At 30.5% G+C, this 21,488-nt stretch overlaps 1 protein-coding gene across 1 annotated transcript in view; it reads left to right on the plus strand.

The window, feature by feature from the left end:
- Positions 1-919: 919 nt before the first annotated feature.
- ed (hemicentin protein echinoid) overlaps positions 920-21,488 on the plus strand; it is a 105,659-nt gene continuing 85,090 nt past the window's right edge. Inside the window, exon 1 of the mRNA XM_070639016.1 lies at positions 920-1,779. Within this exon, the coding sequence (XP_070495117.1) occupies positions 1,734-1,779 (46 nt within the window). The 5' untranslated portion in view covers positions 920-1,733. The remainder of the gene's footprint in view (positions 1,780-21,488) is intronic.

Consider the following 21,488-nt stretch of genomic DNA (forward strand, 5'->3'; position numbering starts at 1 on the left):
AAAAAAAAGATTTTTTTAGCTTGGTTCTTTTTTTTGCCTTATTTCCACCGACAGTAGTAAGTAAGTAAGACAATGCATATATATGTACATTACGATTCATGTTGTACATTACGATACACCAGCTTTTGCTGATTAAAGATCCCTTTCAGCTTAACCACAAAATTTATGCCTCAAAGGATTTATTTATGCCTTTGCCTGCTATTCCTTCAGAACATTCAAGCAGAGCATAAGAGGAGAAATTCTTTTTTTTTTATTCCTGTTCATGTCGGTACACAGATCCATTTGAAAAAGGTAAAATGCAAAAAAAAGGCATATACATACATTCATAACACGAAGCATGGATGCATAAATTTAAATGATTTTTTTTCTCTTTCTCTTTAGTGCTGCAAAAAAAGCCATTTTTATGTATTTTTATGCAAAAAAGATGCAAAAGAGAAGTCTAAAAACACGTTTTTCAGGTTCTTTTTTTTTGCTTCCATCAGGTACTTTAGCAATGCTATTTTGTGGATTTGCAAATCTACATAAACACATCACACATATTGCCTGATATCTTCTCCTTAATATAAAACTCAATTTCTCTCTTGAATGATCATCATGCTCTGATCAAAAGAGATCTTATGACTGTATATGTGTATAAGTATCATGAGAAGTGCATAAAAACATTAAGGTAGAGAGTAAGTTAGTCCATAAAAACGAGTTTTTGTCTCACCTTAAGACACACAAGACTTAACCGTTTTTTTCTTCAATTCCTTCATCCACATCCATCTCACACGCACACAATCATAGATTTAAAGTCAAAATTGAGAGTAATTGTCTTGACTAGTCAGCGACACAAGATGTATGTATATAAAAAAATTGAGAATTATTTAGGAGGGGGAATGGAAGGTAAGACAGAAGAGAGAGTATGAGAAGCGGGAAAACCATCGAACGAGACGGACGTACATGTGCAAGTTTATTCGAATTATTTTTTGTGTTTATTAAGAAAAAAAAAATTTTTTTTTGGTGCAGTTTCGGTTGAGCAAATTTTTTTAATGCCATAAAAGGTAGACAAGACAAAAAAAATATTTTTTGTGTACCTGCAAAAAAAAAATAAATTTACGAGACGCGCGCGTAAAAAAATAAGTGAAATTAAATTAATTTCCAAATTAGCAGAAAATTAGATCAAGTCGATAAAGTGTGAAAGATTGCATACGTAGAGAAAATAATTTTTGTATGTGGAACCGTGCGGTGGATATAATAAGAAGTGCGACCGCATGAGATAAAATTTGTATTAAATTAATTAAGTTCCACCTGAAGTGAAATTGCATCGATGACATAAAAAAAATAGTGAAATTTTACGATCGGTGCTTAACAAAAAAATAATAAGCAATGCTTTTGATAAGCAAGTGGATGTGATAGATGAAAATGTGGAAATATTTTTGTGTATTTTATTCTATATTCAGTTGTACAATGATGCAATAAAGTTTTGAGATTATTATTTGATATGTATAGATCCACGCTTGCTCAATTCTTATGGTGAAGCTTGAGATTAAAGTTTATATATATTTTGTGTTATGTCTGTTGAGGATGACAAAAAGAAAATGAAATAAATCTCGGTAAAAAGTTGAAAAAAATAAGAAAAACAAAAAAGTACAAGACAGACGTCGACAACGACGAACTATACACAAAACATAAAACAAAAGTTGTGAAAACATTAAAAATTTTGAGATTAGAATAGGAAAATATAGCACAAAATGGATTTACTCAAACGGATTAAATTTTTCTTTATTTTATTAAATGGTAAGCAAATCATAACAAATAATAATAGATTAATAGATGTATATTCACTGACACCGTGACTGACTGATGTCCATTGTTCGGTGCCTCATAACTAATGTTTATTATGGATGGGATATGCGAATATTTTTTGTGCTTTGTTTTCGCATCAACAAATCTCCATTGAAGCACATATAGACAATATTTCTATTGTCTTGATGCTGCTGCTATTGCTGATATTTCTAGCATAAAGGAAAAAGTTTTTTCATCCGCAAGAATTTAATTTGATTTAGTATTTTTTTGCTGCTCCTCTTTGCTGCATCCTTCGATTTAATATTTCACAATATATATCCAAAAACATATTATTTCGGTTCCAAAAAAGCTGCTGCTGGAAGCGATGAATGAAAAGTTTTATTTTGTTTAGACAATTTCCTTGGTTTTTTATCTTTAAAGTCCTTGATCTGGATGATTTAGATTTTCATGCTTATTAATCTCATAAGTCAGAGTTGCCTAAGGTATGTCAAGCAATAAACTCATGGAACTTACATACATTACAAATTCGCTGGAAATACAGATCAACTGTGATAAATGGCTCTCTCAGATGACGAACCAGTGAGCATTTAGCTATGCCAACTGTAAATGGCTAGTTTGGGGTTAATTTCTGGCATATCCACTCTCCTTCAACAAGTTAAATCTTGAAGCATTGATAAAAGTATCAAAAAAACCTGAAATCATGCACTAGAGCTAACCTAGAAAGGCATCTAGAATCCCTAACAGACAAAGAGCGATTTCTCAAGATCAGAGTAAGCTGAGAGCAACTCACACAAGCATGATCACTTTGTATATTTAAGACAAGCAAGCTTATGAGAGCATTCTCTTTACCTGTTAAGTTTCAAATCCCAAATCGATGATTATCCACTCTAGTAAAATCTGGTAAAATCATCCCCGCTTGAGATTCAAACTCCTCAAATTTCATAGAAATTCCAACAATCCATCAACAATCTGCAATAAAATTCATAAACTTTTCTCATATATCAAAAAACCTGAAATTTAGCAGAACACTTTCCATTTAAATCCAAAACATCCTGTAAACAAATCAGACAAATTTTCACCACCAGCACTTCCTCATATGAATGAAAGTCATGCTGAAAAAAATATATATATATATCCATGCGATTCATTAATCATCAGGGGAAAAATTGTTTACAAATTTGTTTAGCATTTTTACTCTCGTCTTCCTCAATGTTCTCCATAGAGATGTAAGAAAAACAAAAAATAAAGGAACAGAACTGCTATAGAAATTTCTCTCACTCACTTGTGTGTCTTGAAAGGAACAGAAAAAAAATTATAAACAAATAAAAGCTGAACTATTCAATTTTAATAATAATATCAGATGGTCTGCATTTATGAACAGACCGTAAAAATAATAAGAATCTCTTATGTAAACAGACTTTCTCGTTTTGATTTTGTTGTGTATATTCTACATATTTTTTATTCATTTCCTTTTTTCTTCCATTCCTTTTTAAATAATGAACATGCCATGAAGTTTATAGAGCAATCTATACACAAATCTTTCCACGAGTATGCCAATCGTATTGAGTATTATATCCAAAAAAAAATGTAAAAAAGGAACTGAAATCAGTATAACAGGGCAAAAATGAATACTTTATGTTGTGTTATCGCGAATAGATGTATAACAGACACACACTCGCATGTATCGAGAAGTCTTGTTGATTCTGTTTGAAACTCAATTTACCTCTCTCTTTTACTCGTTCTTGGCAATTCTTCTCTGCATGTATATAAAGTATAAAAAAAAATGAAATAAGAAATTCATCCAGGTGCACATATATTTGACTGTGGATATATATATCTCTTCCAATACAGAACGAAACTTCTATTTGAAAACATTTTCACCGCTCCACATGGAGTCTCGATAAAGAATAAGAAGAAGTAGGAAGAGAAAAAAAATAAAGAGAATTGATTGAAATCCAAGGCTTAAGGTTCGAGTATATAAGTCTATAATGTAGGTAAATGTACACATTCGAGAGTACCTTTGAGATCATATCAGAAATTGTATTTTATTCTTCCATTCACTGACTCTCTACATCTTTACATATGCCTTAGTTTTTCATTCTTTTCTTTCGCTTAAAATGTATGCTTGATATCATCGTTGAGCTACGGGGATAATAAAAAAAGAGAGCACAGCCATAGGGAAAATTTACAGCAAATGAAGAATTTTAATAGCCGCCCTATGCTGCTTCCCCCTTTTATCAAATGTTCTTTCTTTATGGCTTGTCTTAGTTGGATGTCGATGGTATGAGCATGCATAAACTCTTCCGTCAATATTGATTGATTTGTTAGGGAACGTGGCGATAAATAGTTCTACTTCTAGCAATAATTTACCTCCACCTGCTTGCCCTTTATTTTACTAATGATTTCTATAATTACATATCAGTTAAAATTCGTTACATTATATATTTTACGATCTAGAGCCATGGGGGTGCACCGTGTAAATTAATTGAATTTTATGGTCGAGCAACAAAATTATTTTCCATGCATTCAACGAGTTAATTAAGAAAATTTTGTTGGGAATATGCTTTTTTATCCAGCTGATTGAATTTTTCATGGGTAATTTTTTCACTGAATACACTTTTGATGCGAAACTTTCGCGTCTTTTTTCACTGAATGCACTTTTGATGCGAAACTATTTCGCATCTTTTTTTATCACTGAATGCACTTTTGATGCGAAACTATTTTGCGACAAATAAAATGTATCCAAACTTTGTACATAATTAAGTTAAAAATTTAATGAATAAAAAGTTTATTTAAAAAAAAAAAAAAAAAAGGTATGAGCCATTAAACAAAATTATTCCACTAAATTCTATCTCAAATTCTCAATCAAATCAACTAAGTAGTTGCCATATCCATCAAAACAAACCAATCTCATTCCTCATCCTCAAATAAAATCAATCTCATCAGCCACAAAATTGCGCTAAAAATACCGAGAAAAAAAAATCGATTCAATTGCATTTAAAATTCAAAAGCAATTTTGATGGGGGTCATATGATGATGATGATGATGATGAGAACGACGAAGAAGCAGCAAAAAAAAATTCCAGTCTGATAAATAAACAAAACATATGCCGGTATCAATTTATGTATGACATTCACTCACTCCACACACACAAAAAAAGAGGAATCTACTTGCTTGCTTTTCTCTATCGATAACATAAAATATTTAAAATCATTTTCCTCATTCTCACATGCTTTTTTATGAGGACTGCTGTATATGGATTGAGTTTGGACGTATGAATTGAGCTAGGACAGCATAAAATTAAGAGCAAACAAATTCCAAATTGATTTCCTTATCAGAGGACACAGAAAAAATTGAAACGGGACATATACAAGCATATTGGATATTGAATGTGCCATAATATGTATGACGGTATGAAGGAATGGTGGAAGATATACATTATACAGGAAAAGGTCGCTAATTAAATTAAGCTTAATTAAAACATTTTTGTGTGTGTATATTGTGTGAGGAATCGATTTTCTGTGATTGTACAAACATAACATAAAATTTCCTCTACATTGAATATAGCAATGAATTAACAAGACCACAAACAAATGTGATGCTGCCTGTTTGCTTGTCTCATACATACTCATTTCCTCCCTCATAACGATTTAATAAAAACGACATACGAAGAGGTGCATTTCTTCCTTCTTTTTTTTCTATCAGTTCTCATTTTCATTTCGTTTTGTTCAATTTTACCATAATATGAAGAGAATTGCTCTATATGGTAGATATACAGAACAGCATAGAAATGAAAAGAAAATCATTTAAGTACACACATGAGTCGATGATTACTTGGAAACAATTTTTACGTTCTCCTTCTATGCCGAACCACAGAATTTTTTATCATGAGTATGAACATGGTACGGTATTTTTCTAATTTTATTAATGGAAATGGCAAATATTTACATGAACAATTTTTGTGGATTAAAAGAGATTTTTTTTATACTGTGTGTATCTTTCGCATACGCTACTGTTAACTTTAAAAGTGCTGAAAATATTCTCCATTTACTGACAGGATGTATATTGTATGATGAAAGAAGCAGGATCTACAGGCATAAATAAGTTCATTAAATTTATTACATAAAAGGTCGCTGTAAATTGTCAATAACGATGATGATAAAATCAAACGGCAATTGATGATGATAATATGTGGGTGATTTAGGAGAAGTACTCTGTATGTAAATATCATCGACTGTTAAATTAAATTATATATAAGGAATTAGGGAAAATCTTCTTCCTCGAAATTTCTCTGTTTGACTTTATGGATCGACGGATTGGATCTTAAAGAAAAAAAATTTATAAATAGAATATTAATGAAGTTGATTTAATCTGTAAATGAGAGCAATTTAGGAAAATTAAGAGAATGTGAATGGATGTATACATACTTAGGCTTGGGTGGTAGATAAATTGATGTTTAAACTTGAATTGGATATATTTCTGTGATGATAATTTGGGTTTTTCAAAAGATTGTCTAAATATAGATATTTTGTTGCTGAATTTGTGATTATTAGCTGAAATATACTGTTAATAATGAGATACTAACATTTTATAGCCACTAATCCTTTGATTTGTCACTGAATTTTATGGATGAACACAATTTTGTCTGAAACACGTGAAATTTTCTACTGAAACTATAAACAAGAATTTCAAATAAATTTTGTCCGTTAAATTCAAAATTTAATCATTCAGCAGCTAACCTTATTGAAAATTGAGGAATTTAAATCATATTTGTCCGTTCAACATAAAAATTCAAACAAATTCAACATTTAAAGCAAATTCTATCATGCTATAAAGCAAATTTGCATAAAACTTGATTTAAAGCAAATTCTATCATGCTATAAAGCAAATTTGCATAAAACTTGAAATCTCAATCCAGAAAACCTTGATATCATTTTTTCTCAAAGCCATCACACTCCTTCGCGTATCGAAAATTGTCAATTTGTTGAAATGTATATAGTCGCATGAATATGATATAAAATAAAAAAAAAATCTATCAGAAAATGGCAAAAAATGTAAACGATAATATAATTTTTTGCTCTCTCTCACTCTCTCGCTTCATTCGCTCGAATTCATCGTGTGAGCGAACTGAAAAACCAGATTTTAATGTGTTTCTTGCTTTAAGAAATCGCATAGAAATTGAGATGAAATGAGATGAGATAAAGCACAAAAAAAGCAAAATGAAAAAGAATAAAAAGGCGATTATCATGATTTCAAAAAAAATAAAATAAAAATGTCGAAGAACTTAACGAACAAAAAATGCTAATGAGACGGGCTAGATGTGATTTGAAGATTTTTTGCTATTTGCTCGTACGCTCGATCATTCGTTATTAACTGTTATTGGATTTATATCAGTTTTGATATTGCTATGATTTCGGATGAAAACGTTTGTTATTGACAATAATTGGATATCTCTGAATAAAATCAAGTTTTCATGTTTTTGCGTCAACTGAGTCCATGGACGAGAACTTAAAATATGAGTTTTTTAAAAACATAAAAAAGCTTATTTATTGCTCCATACGAAGTCCACATCACGTCCAGAATCAGAATTTTAATGAACAATCCTTCGGGCACATTTCAACAGTCCATAAAAGTTGAATATGTGAGATGAAAGAAATCCTTTTTATGTAAAATGTAAATATTTTTATTCCTTTTTCTTCTCCTCGATGTGTGTTCTGGCTTTTAATTTAAAAATAGAGAGCACAACACATGTCACATTTTAAAGGCAAAAAGGATGATTGAATAAAAATATTCTATCCCTTTTTTCTAACAGCCACAAGTTGTGTCTTTGTTGTTTTTATTTTTACAAAACTGAAATTTGAGATGAAAATGTAGCAACATGTTTCATTCTATTCATTAACAACCGATGCATCGACATAAAAAGGCAATTTTGTATCCATTTCAATACATAGACGCACTTGGAGCTGAATATCATTTGATACGATTTGTTGCATGAGGTTTTTTGATAGGAATTACGATTTAATTCCATGCGTGAAATTTTGGGGAAGGTGAAAATTGACAGTTATGGGAATTATTGGGCCTTTAGTTGAAGGAATATTAGGCATTCATTGGAGAATTGAGAGAATTTTGTAAATTTAATGTCATTTAAGCTGAAGTGGTTCTCATCATTGACTTTTGAGGTTATTGCATCATTTGAAGCAGAAATTTGGATCTTTTGAAGCCAAAATAAGCATTAAGTTGCATCTTTCGATGTTTCTTTTGATGTAATACTTCGCATCTTTTGATGCAAAAGTTTGCATCTTCTAACCATTTTAAAACACATGCCTTAACCAAAAAATCATCTCAAAAGTCAGAAATTCTTAACAAAAACTCTTAAAAAAGCATCATTAGCGCGGTAGTAAGCATATCTCGTAACCTAATCCCAATCTAAAACTTCTATTTTGTTTTATTGGCTTCCTCATTTACATTATTCATGCTAGCAATGAATATTCTCATCCCAGCATTAACCCAACGAGAGAAAAAAAAGATCGATTTTATGTATTAAAATAACTTCTTTTATTTCATTAGGCAATAGATGATGGCTATGGCTAGCTTAAAAGGATGATATTAATCTATAAAACATTAATACATATTAAAGCACAATAAATATACATTCAAAACATTTTTTATGTTAATAAAATAGAGTCGAGAAGGCATCGCATTCAAAATATATGACAACAAACATAAGGCAGGGGTGTGCAACCTTATAACCGCGGCACATATTGGTGATAAGCCTCGATACGGAATACGGTTCATGGCATGTCCAAACAATGTGTGCCGCGGACCACAGGTTGCCCACCACTGACACAAGGAGAGAAATTTATTTTATTATTTGGGATTTTTAACAGCAGGGCTCAATAAGTGGATATAACAACAACAACAAAAAGATGGAGGAAAATTAATCAAGTAGAATAAAAGAATTTTTTTTGTTGGATGTTGGATCTATCGTAACACAATTTATATCTCTTCTGTTCTCATCTCCTTCTTCTTATTCTTCATTAAATTTATGTTTTTTTGGGATGCTTAAAAATATTTTTTTAGTCACCATAAATATGTCCATGCTATACAATAATATTTTTTTCTATTTGGTGTCCCGCAGGAAATACCTGATAAAAAATCGTATAGATGCATTTCTTTCTTTTTTTCACTAATTTTATGTTTATTGCCCCTGTCGAATGAATCTTTTGTTAGCCATTAACGATTTTTTTGTGTCTTTTGACTTTTTTTTGTCTTTTATTCTATTTTCAACATAAAAAAATTGTCCAAAAGTTGAAAGACACAATTAAATTTTTGTTTTTATTTCATTCCTTTTTTGGGTATTTATAGAAGAAAGAAGTAAAATTATTGTTGAAAGAGAAATTTATTTGAAATCAACAAATGTATTATATTATTTATTTTGATAGTTTCTTTCACTGTCTCGGTCGTTAACAAGGTATGAACTTTTATGCTTTCGTTTTGTTTGATCCGCTTGACAGGATGTGATAACAATGATTTTTATTTTGAACCTGAATTTAATTTGAAATTTTGCTGGATCTTTATTGGATTTTGAAGTATTTTAAGAGGAATTTTTTCGCATCTTTTGTGAAACATAAACAAAAGTTCGCATCTTGAGAAGCTGAAATAGAATTTCTCATCATTTGACGCGAGATTTGCAACTGTAATTCAATTTTGAATCTTTTGATTCTCATTTGCATCATTTAATGCAACAAAATGGATGCAAATTGTCTGCATCTTCAATCTCAAATTTTGCATCATCTGATGCAGTTCAACAACATCTTCAAATTAAAAATATTACAAAAAACTCAAAACTTTTCATAATTTATTACAAAAACTTCATCTAAAGCACTCAATTCTCATCTTTAGCAGCAAAAAACTTTCACATAAAATTCAATAAAATACAATAATATTTCAAATTGAAACTTAAAAGTGTCTAAACCTTAATCGTCATCATGAAATCCTCATAAAATTTATTGTAAAATATTTTTCTGATCGCTAACGAGAGGAAAGAGTAGTAGTCGAGAAGATGTACAAAATGGCAAAAGTTTATCTTTAGTAGAAATGAAGTGCATGAGAGTTTTAAAAGTTATAGTGCAATACACTTTGACATATTGAGGTTTATTGGTGTGTCTGTACAATGATATTGAATTTAATATAGCAGAAAGGAATAAAATACCATTTTCATATTTGCCAATAAGATTGTAAATAGACATGTCTGAGATGCTCAAAATCAAATAAGTCAATTAGACTGAAAAATTCTTAGGAATTTAATTGAATTTTGGGGATGCAAACAAAGCATTTTCGATTAGATTCGAGTGTATGTTGAAGTTTTGCATTGGATATCCAATTGAATTTAGTTATCTCGACATTGAAATGCTGAGGACGAAAGTTTTCTAATATTTTAGGGAAATCAATTTCAAATGGACACATTTAGCATAAGAAATTGGATTGTACAAGTCAAGACAGACTTCCGTAGCTATTTTAATACATCAAAGACTAGGAATGTCGACAAATAATGACAAATCGATATTGGAACTCCAGCAAGAATCTCTTAAAGCCAAAGAAAAAACAATCCATTAAGAAAAATTCAATCAAATTTCTAAAAATAAACATTTCAGACTTCTTTTATACCTCCAGAATTCCGTAATATTAAACCGTACTATCAAGTAAAAGAACTGATATTTTTCAAACAATAGAAGTGATTGGTGATTTTCATTTTGAATTCATGTGCACAATCTATTTCACATGAATTTTTTGTTCCTTCTATCTCTTTAATAAAAAAAAGAATTTTATGATGCTTGAATGGCCTTTGTCGAAAAATTAGGTGTGCTCAAAATTCTTTTCATTTCATCTCGAATGAAATATGTTGCAATAACCGTAGAATGGAGCAAAAAAAAAAGGAACATAAAAATCTTTGTATGGCATACAAAAGGTACATGCATAGATCCTTGTTCTGTATTTTTCCTTTCAAATTGCTTTACAGCATTCATTTTTCGGACATGTATTCTTTATACCTGCTCAATTCTATGTATGCACCTAGTGTAGGAGTCCGTACCATAGGTATATTGAACATTATTGTTTGCTATTTTTTCTATAAATGAAAAATTGAAGGGCAAAATGTATCATTTGTTATGTTTATGCTCGTTATATGTTGATTCCTCTATTTTTTTTCTATTCCCGTAGCATCATCCATTTTTTATTTAGGACTGAGAGAAGAGAGATGTTGAAAAATTCCCGTTTCGATCAGTTCAAAAAAATCTTCATCATCCTTTTCTCTCGTTTTTTGTTTTCATTACGTCAGAGTTGCTACCTGAGCAACTGTTTTGGGGTTTTTCAAGATATTTCTGTGGAATTTCTGGCAATTAAGTGTTTTGTGATGATCTTGATGTGATTTGCAAATTCAATTTAGCTAAATAAGCGACAAAACTGAATTCAGCTAATTCAGCAGTGCTGAATTCAGCTAGTTCAGCAATGCTGAATTCAGAAAGTTCGGCCATACTGACATTCAGCAAATTAAATGATTTTAAATTCAGTAAATTCAGCTGTACTGAATTCAGTTAGTTCAGCAATGCTGAATTCAGCAAGTGAATATGCAAAACTGACAAACTCTGCTTCTACCTTAAAGCAATCTTAAAAGAACAAACCCGTTCAACATTTCTTTGCTATTGAAACAATATTCTACAGCTACTCTCTTTTTGCCATTTCTTTTGCTTACTAAAAGGTTCGTACATTTTTATTTATCTTTATTGAAAAGTGCTGCTCACTATTTTTCTCATTTGTTTCACATATTCTATCCTTCAATTTCTTCGTATTGAGGAATCTCATGTGTGAGAATTGAATAAAGTACAGTAAAATATCCTTTCCGTCTTGATGAACAATTGAAATTGCAATATTTCTTTTCCTTCTATTTCCAATATAAATGTTAGAGTATATATGAACTATAAAAATAAATATGTACCTGCAGTCACTGCATTAAAACAATATAATACTTAGAAAAAAGTGTTTCATGCATTTGCAAAGCGAGAAACTTTATTTTTTTTTTTGCTCCATTCCTTTCCTTCACTTCGTAGCTGCTTTCGGCAAATACTTACCTCCATTGAAACTCTCATGTTTGAAGAAGTAAAATCTCAATGCAACAATGACGATATTGTATTTAAGTAAAGTCAAATTGAAATATGTTGTTGCATTGCATTGGCTTGAAAGGATTCCTTTTTTTCTCTTCATGCCATTCTCATCATACCGGAGATATTTTCTATAGAGAAAAAAATATTTTACTGCACTTTTCTACGGATTATAGAAAGTGTAAAATAAAGAACTTTTTTTGTGCTGAAATTTATCGCTGTTTGTAATAGAATGGAGGGCAAGACATTTGTTGTGATTATGTTTGAATGCTATGGCAATCTTTTAAATGGAAGTTCAGTAAACTGTTTAGATGTAGTTTAAAGAGCTATTAGAGTTATTTAGTGATATATGTTGCTGATTTAGAGGTTTATTCAATTCATTCAGCTAAATTGGAAGTGAATTGAGATAGTTTATCAATGAATTTAGCTATTTCAGCACTGAATTCAGATAATTCAGCACTGATTTAGAACTATTCAGCACTGAATTCAGTCAATTCAGCATTTATTTCGGTCGATTTAGCACTTAATTCAGTCAATTCAGCATTGGTTTTAGCATTGAACCCAGCTAACTCAGCACTTAGTTCAGCTAATTCAACACTGAATTCAGCTAACTCAGAACTGAATTCAGCCAATTCAGCACTGAATTCAGCTAATTCAGCAAATTTCAAAATGAATTCAAATTAAGAATTCTTATGAATTGCTTCAAAATTAAGAAATCCTGTAAATCCTTGAGTCCAGACACCCTCAAAACTTTGCAAATAAATTGATAATTCTAAAAAATAGCACAAAATCCTTATAAAATTTTCAACAAATTTTAAAGTGCTTCCGAGGAACATTAAATTCATTCCTCGACTGTCTCTATAACTAGAAGCATTCATTCCTCAAATAACTAGGATAAGATAAATAAAAATAGCTCATACAGACAATCATCCACATGAAATGTGCTTCAGACATTTCGCATGAGCTAGCAACATATTGTAATAATGTAATACACAAAAGTAATATAAAAAAAAGGAAAAACAAATATTGAAAAAGCAGAAGAAATAAAACTTTCGAAGCTCATTATGAGCATTACGTTTCAGATTATTTCACTCGTGCTCATGCAAATATACATTCATAATGTATGTGATGGTGTAAATTGCTGTATATATTGCTATGCAATTTACATCGAGATGAACTTTTTTTATTTTTTTGTTTAAAAAGTGCAATTGTAAGTATCTCTCGTTATGTCATTTTCTTTGTGTATTCCTGCTTAATTTAAAGCATGTGTGCATGTTGAATGCGCATTTTACTTCTCACAAAAGAGCGAGTATGCTGCAGAAAAACTTTTTTTGCGCGTTATTATGAGCATTTTAGAAGTAAGTGTGATGATGAATAAGTTGAAAAGATTCCGAGCCCTCTCAGTTAGCTCTACATACATACAAAAATGTATAGAATAAAGGAAGCAAGAATTTTTTTGCTGTTGAATAGAAATCTCGTCCATTTTTGAACCATTTAACACATCTCGAGATTATCCTGTTATTGTATTCTCTCCTATTTTCCTTTTATTCGTACTATTCTTATTCATTCTTGGAATATAATATATATTGCAACATCACACCTTCGGGGCAAATATATATGTATCATGATTATGTTGATGGTGATGTCTGAATTATTTTTTTGAATAGAATGGAATGTCTTGAGCCTCATGTAGATGTGTCTAAACATGCGAATAATGGATGTGAATATATTTTCTCAGAAATTAATCGAAGGCAATATTAAAGACGGAAACAAAAGATTTATATTACCTTCTTTTTTTGTGCCTTTAAATTTAGATGAGGTTGTGGATGGATAAAAACATTTAAGCTACTCAACTTACCTTGTCTAAAGTTCATTAATTATAAATTTTGATGAGCTTCAGAAAATCAGCAAAAATTTTGGTTCTGCTGTTGTTTTTTTTTTGTGTCTGTGCCTATAAAAGCTGAATCTCACATTTTCATCACTACCTCAAATCCTATCTATATTCGTCTATGCTTTTGGCGTGTACAATAAATTGCCATGATATTTCATGATTTCAGGGGGCAACAAAAAAGAAAGAATCCTATCTCCTCATACTTTTTTTCATATTCACCGTTCAAGTCTATATCTCATTCACTATATATTTATCTCTCATACTGCCTAGATTGAAAGATGGAAGGCGAATAATAAGACAATAAATCTACCCCACATTCATCCTTAAATTTAACCCATTTTCTTCAGCTTTCTTCTCTTTATGTTTATCTCGTTCGTTTTGCTTGCTTTTAGGCATTTCAGTTTTCTCACACAAATGCTAATTTACACGATGAAGGATGAAAAAATAAAGCTATAGAACAATTTTATTTGCTTCTATTGTTGTTGATAATGTTCTTTGTTTTTGCTTATTTTTCGAGAAATTCCCTCCTCTTCATTAGGCTTTTTCTGTTTGTCATGTAAAGTTGAATTATGTAGAATGCTGTTAATTGCGATCTGCGCGAAATTTATTTCCTTCATGAATTCGTGAAAATTTAATGAGAAATTTGCTAACGGTTAAATTTTATTTGAATTATTTAAAGGAAAATGAGGCACATTTTAAATTGAGTTAGGTAGTTGATTGCCCCTTGTTGTTGTTTTTAGTTAGAAATTTCAAAGTTTCGCATTTAATTCTTCTTTTTAGTGAGTTTCTAGTACAGTTATCAACATATTCAAGCTCTACTTACAACATACAGCAAGAATATTATTGAATATACTTGGAATTTACAGCAAAAATGGCAATTTAGTCAAATTTTTCATCAAAATATATTACAACCTACAAATTTTGAATATTTCAAGCTACATCCACTTCAATTCACATCAAAACCTCAATCCATCACCAAATCACAGCATAACATGTGACATTTCAAGGTTACATTTTATCCAAGCTAGTCAAAAAGTCATTTTTTTCTCATGATTCACCAAATTGCTGATAAGAACGAATTACAGTACGAATAAAAAAAAAGTCACAGCAAAATAGAATGAGAATGGAAGCTTGTATAATGAATGAGAATTTAAAGAGATATTGCCTCAAACGAGTGTCAAAAACGAGAAAACACACAGAAAAAGGAGGTTTCCGGTTTTTAGTGTGATAAATATAGAACGCAAAAATAAATGAATTAAATTAAGACTTGATAAGTTATTAAATTAAACTTTTTGACAATCTCGTTCATTCAAGGCACAAAAAATAAAATAGAACTTTACAGCACAAGAAAAAAAAAAGTTTTTTTTTTGAGAAGTACCGAAGAGATTTTTGTTAATTGACTGACTGACTGTGGGAGAATTTATTCAGTCTATTGTTTTATTTCTCTCGAGTTTATATAAAATTAAAATTTATAATTCCTTGTGGATGAAACACAACCTTCAAGTCTCATTAAAAGTCCATCTTGAGAAAAATTTAAAATTCATGTCAAAAAAGTTTTGGAATTCTTTTTTTGTTCTTGAAGATGGCAGCTGAAAAGGTGGTTAAAAGTTACTTATTAATCTACAGAAGTTGATCATTTCGACCAAGACACAGAAGAACTTCCTTAACAACTCTTGTGTTAAAAACTTCATCACATTCTTTAATTCTCAAGTCCATTTTTGGATGCGATAAGAAAATTTCACACAATTTCAAGTGCCATACACACAGCACATAATAATAATGATAATAAAAAGTAATAATGTAGTTTGTAGAAGGAGTTCAAAAATTGTTTTTAAATTGACTCAATATTACATTGCCAATGGTAAAAAAAAGGCAAGAATGGCAAAAAAGGGCAAAAAGTGAACAAACGCACACATTCGATCGACAACCATTGATAGATATACTTACATATAGCCAAAAGACCATTTTATGGTCCCATCTATTGTATAAATATTTTTCTTTTACTCCATCCTTTATATTATTTCTTTAAATTCAATTCCAATTCAATCTAGCACTTCTGCGATGGGTTATAGAAATACAAACAAGTATAAAAATCTCTCAATTTGGATCCTTTCCTTTCCTATCCCTATTCAACATTTGGCAATGGCACATATACATAATATATATGCAAGAAATCCTTTAACTTTATAGCCGATGGTCATCATTCAATTCGGGAAATGAAAATCCATTAAAATCATGATCCATTTTCAAGAGATTGAACAGTAAAGCAACAGTCTATCCAATATTTTAAATGGATTTGAAGTCATTTCAATCTGCCGCCCCAATATCCGCCCACAATAAAATATATTTGAAGGAAGCACGACCAAAAAAAGACAAACTGATTTCATATTAATACCCATTTGCTATCAAAACAAATGAATACTTTTCATGACATGTGACAATCCGATCGATTTACTTTTCCTATCCTTTCTTTGTTGATTTTAGACATTTTTTTTTACTCTTCTACTTCCATCTAATTCTAGATAGATACATACATATACACATGCTACTGCTCCATCTCATTTTGAAATGTTATTCTAGTTTCTCTTATTGAAAGCCATATCTAATGGCTTAAATGAATTTGATGTATGGATGAGGCCTTACTCCGTTGAAAATTTGTTTGACGAAATGAAATATAAAGCAAATCGGATTCAATTTATGTCCATATATTTAGTTATTTGTTTAGTTTACTAACCATTTATTTATTTGGATATGAATAATTTTTTTTCTACACTGAATATCCAATGTGATGATACATGTAGAGTGGGGAATATATAGAGTAGGACTATTTGTTGTTATTGATAATATTTTCATAATAAAAATTGCCAATTCGTGTGTAGATATTTACTTATGTTTTATACATCAGCTCAATTTACTTTTCTTTTAATGTATTTATACATTTTGGCTGGATTTTGTTATTGTTTGCCTTATCTTATTTGGCAGTGTTTGCCAATGTGTTCTGAGTGTCTTAATTGATCTTATCGGTTTTTGCTGTATTCAGCTTAGTTGGCTTTATTCAATTCAATGTGCTGAATTCAGCTCGTTCAGTTCAATTTGCTAAATTCAGCTTGTTCAGATAATTTTGCTGAGTTCAGTTTGTTCAGCTGAATGTGCTGAATTCAGCGTGTTCAGCTGAATGTGCTGAATTCAGCTAAATTACCTATGAATGCTAGAGTTGCTGAATTGAACGAAATGCATTTCCTCCACATTCATCTCATCAATATCATCTCCAACTCGTGCAATGCCTTTTTAACGTCAACATACCGTATTAAATTTTTTTGTATATGGCAGTAAACATTCGCTTTCATTTATTTTTATGTCAAACAAGGCATCAATGTAGAAAGGCTCACATTTATACCTTTAATAATATTGACATACGTAAATACATTTATATACGATGATGAGTTTTAGTATTTATGGATGGGTTTGGTGGTGGGGTGAGTAAGAATAAATGTCAGATTTAGATAATGGATCTGGAAAAAAAACAGTATAGCAATATTCGCATCCCGTATGACTGCTACATTATTCGATAAAAATTTCTTTTGACATGAATTATTTGTTCATTATCAGCTTAGAATAATAATAAGAAGACATGTGAGAGGAAACTTTTTCCTTTCCTTTAGATGGCACATCCATTATACTCATAATGGCAATATATAGTAGGAGAAATCAAATAAAACAGTTCAAGATGATGATAACATTGAGGACAATGTTCTTGATGATGATGATGAGTACTTACAAAACTTTGCTTCCCTTCCATCCTACACGACATCCACTTCTTGTTCACATCATCAATAATAATAAAAATAATTGTAACGATAAGTCATCTCCTCCAGTATCGTGCAAATCAAAATGAAATTTAAGTAAAGAAGACAATGACATTTCAACATTAGAATCTTTTCCTTTCAATTTCATCCACATCATTCGTGATAATACGTGGGGTGATCATTGTTTACATTAGTTGATGGTTTGATGATGCCTTTTTTCCATTCAGAACAGCTTTTTCAGACTAACAAATGTTTTCTTTTCATGTATCATGCATTATTACTTTTTATTGTTTTCTTACTTCAACATCACTTTTATTCCACCATCGAGTTAAAGAATTGATGGAGATAAGTGAGAGAGACGGAGGAAATATGTTCGTCGTATGAGCAATTTTCGATATATTTTGTTTGTTCTTTGTTGAATTTTAGGGATGCTGAAGTGTCGCGAAGGATTTTTGATGGAAAAAAATATTTTTTGGTTTATTCAGCGGTGCTGAATTCAGCCAATTCAGCAGTGCTGAACTCTGTCAATTCAGCAAAACTAAATTGAATCATTTTTGCAAATTCAGCACTTTTCTTAAGTTATTCAGTCAATTTAGAATTTTATTCAGTCAATTCAGCACTTTATTCAGCCAATTCAGCACTATTCAGCCAATTCAGCGCTTTATTCAACAAATTCACCATTGATTATCGACACTTATACCTGACAAATTACCCGATCAGAACCCCCATTTAACCTCACTTTCATCTCAATTTATCCATTTCCATTCTTTTACTTTCTTGTTTTTTGTGAGTAAATGGCAATACTAAGAAAAAAAGAATGTTTCCATGTCACACAATTTTTTTGTTTTCTTTTTGCCTTATTTTCAAGCAAAAAGAATAAAAACACACAAAAAAAATTTTTTTGTTCCATTTCATCCGTGAACGAAAAAGTTGTCATCAGCTTAAAGTCTTTTTCTTCTCTCCACTCGCATTTATTTTTTGTGTTCATATTTTATGCTTCGAATGATGATGTGCTGACATATAGAGAATGAAATATTCGGTTTTTTGAAGAAGGATGAAGAAGTAAGCGATGAAAAAAAAAATTGGTTCATTTTCTACACGAATTGTTTATTTTTACAGCACTGTCAATTTCGAAATAGTCGAAAATTAGAGTTGTGTATGTGCTTGGATGTATACATTATCATTAAATACACCATGACTTGACGATGGAATGAATGTAGAACTAAAGAAAATAATCAACAAACGAATTGTTGATGATGCGAAGAGTAAAAAAAGTAAAAGAAGAAGGAACGTATGAAGACAGAAAATAGAAAAATTAAGATAAAAAAATAAACATGACTCGACACTCGACATCATAAAAAAAGAGTAAAGGCGAGAAGTTAATAAGAAAGATTTAAAGGATATACCTTGAGTTATGTATAGAGCTATAAAAATTTAAAAAAAAAATCATTCAATAGGGAATTTTTTGTTAGATAATTAATGAGATACAGCGGAACATTTTTCCTCATTATAACTTCGTTTCCAACGACAACATCACAGCACAGCTATCAAAATGTCGTAATTAAATCAAAATGTCTCATCCGAAATTCATTCATAAAAATTAAAACGCGATCGATGCCTTTCGGTCTTCTTATTATTACTTTTAAAGGTATCTTCAGTCCACAAAATTGTTGACTCAGTTTCGTGCACTTAATAGTTTACTTCCTTAAGACAGAAGACCTGAATCATGAAAATTAAAATCGTATTTTTGGGAATTAATATTTTATGAATTAATATTTGATCCATAATATTCGTGTACGGTCATGCACGTAGCAATCGTAATAATTCGGAAGAAATCAAAAGGCTATGGGTTGAGAATATAAAGCACTGAACTGACTTGACATGAATTTATATTGCTGTAAGCAAGACGATTCTTGAATTGAAGATTTAATGCACTTTTATGATGTATGAAACTTTAACGGAAATATTAATTTTGAAACTAGTTGCAAACCCCTCTCAATCAAAAGGAAAACAATCAAAAGTTTCAGTCTCCGCTATAAATTTCAATCAAATCAAAATCAAATCACAGTAAACTCGATTAAAATAACTTCAAAAAGTCACAAATCATCCATAATTACCGTTTTCTCATTCCAAAAGAGTCAAAAAACAGCAAAGTTCAACAGCACAAGAAATAAATTCCATTGTATCATCTGATTTCATCAAGTTACAGGTGCCTAATTTATAAAAAAATATTTTAAGTCATTCGTGGCAAATATTTTCACAACATCGCGTTTCTACGGTATTGTTATTATTAAGCTACTACCAATGTCTCGTGATTCCCCTTGACTAAGTTCAATAAAATTAAAAAACTTCCAAATTCAATGAGCAAATCATAACTTAATATAAAGAAAATTGAAAGTTTTCGTGGAAGAAGAACTTCACGTTTAGACAATAAAGTGTTTTCGGCTTATTGTTGTGAAATTATAGACAGGCTAAGGTGCTTTAGTAAATGAGATTTGTAGCTTTAATGTTCCGACATGATAGAAAGGTGAGAGTTTGTAATTAGCGGGATTTGACAGTGCTTATTTCAGAAGCATGAAAGTTGAAGAGTCTTTTGAACAAAACATAGTTTATGGTTAGTCAGAGGATTGAGTTTTGGAGGCTATTCATGTGAATAGATTAATGATTCATAATGAATAATGTCAGGAATTTTATAAACAGCTAAATGATTCACAGATATTTCATAAACAGATGTAAATACTTGAGAATGTCTTAAGTTGTGGTTGTAGATGCTCAGACATTCAAGTCCTTCAAACTATGTCCGCATCTACCTTTATCGATGGAATGAAAGATTCTATAATCTACAATTCATATTGAATGTATATCCTGTAAACAAGTCAACAAAATAACTGACAGCAAATGTTGTCAACCACAAAATCCAATTCATTTCTTGTTATTCTTTGATACTAGAAGCTTTGCTCGTCGAGTTTGAGAAAATATTTGAATATTGATGATTTTAACGGTCATTTGAAGTTTGAAAATTTCAAATTTTTGTAGTTTTAACGGAATTTTTGAGTGTAATAATTCAAATTTTAACGGTTTTTAGGGAGAAAAATTGACAGACAGACATTTAATAAATTATATAACAAGATTATTGAAAAAGACTTAAACTGATTTAGAATCATTGAAATAAAAGAGTTAAAAGAACAAGAAAAGACGCAGAATGTACACATAAGAAAAAATATCATGTTGTTTGCTTTTTTCTCCTTCTAAAATGATCTCCATCAGTAAGAACCAGAAAAAAACCATTATTTATTCTATTCGAACAAATATATTGACTTGGGTGTAAGAAAAAAAAAACCAGTTTAGTTCCTTCTCACTCACTCGACTCAATCTTGGAACGTAACGAGAAGAAAACAAAAAAAAAAATATAAATTTTTCTCGAGTATATGTTGAGTCAGACATGGTGATTTTTATTTTTATTCTTTAAATCTATTCAATGGCTCAATAGAGATAAATCTACATACATGTGGCAACCTCAATTCCAATCTATTAAAACACATAAGCATTTGACTCTTGATCGATTGGGTATTAAGAAAAGGCGATTGAAGAGAAAATAAAATAAAAGAAGGGTTTTTCAATGCATCCTCATTTATGCTACGTACGTACATTCTATGCTTGGGTCGATCAAGCAAATAGTTGAAGCCATCAATTTTCATTTAGTCTTGTTTCTTATATGAAAATAAAATGAATATTTTTTCAATACTGAACTTTTAGATGAGAAAAGTTGTCGGGGACGCTTAAGTAATGGCCAATTTGCTTTAATAGTTATGGCAATTTGCGAGGACATGCAGTCATATACATTTG

The sequence above is a fragment of the Chironomus tepperi genome, unplaced genomic scaffold, assembly GCF_022539635.2.
Source record: "Chironomus tepperi strain 1889 unplaced genomic scaffold, CSIRO-AGI_Ctep_v1 contig_177, whole genome shotgun sequence".
NCBI lineage: Eukaryota > Metazoa > Arthropoda > Insecta > Diptera > Chironomidae > Chironomus > Chironomus tepperi.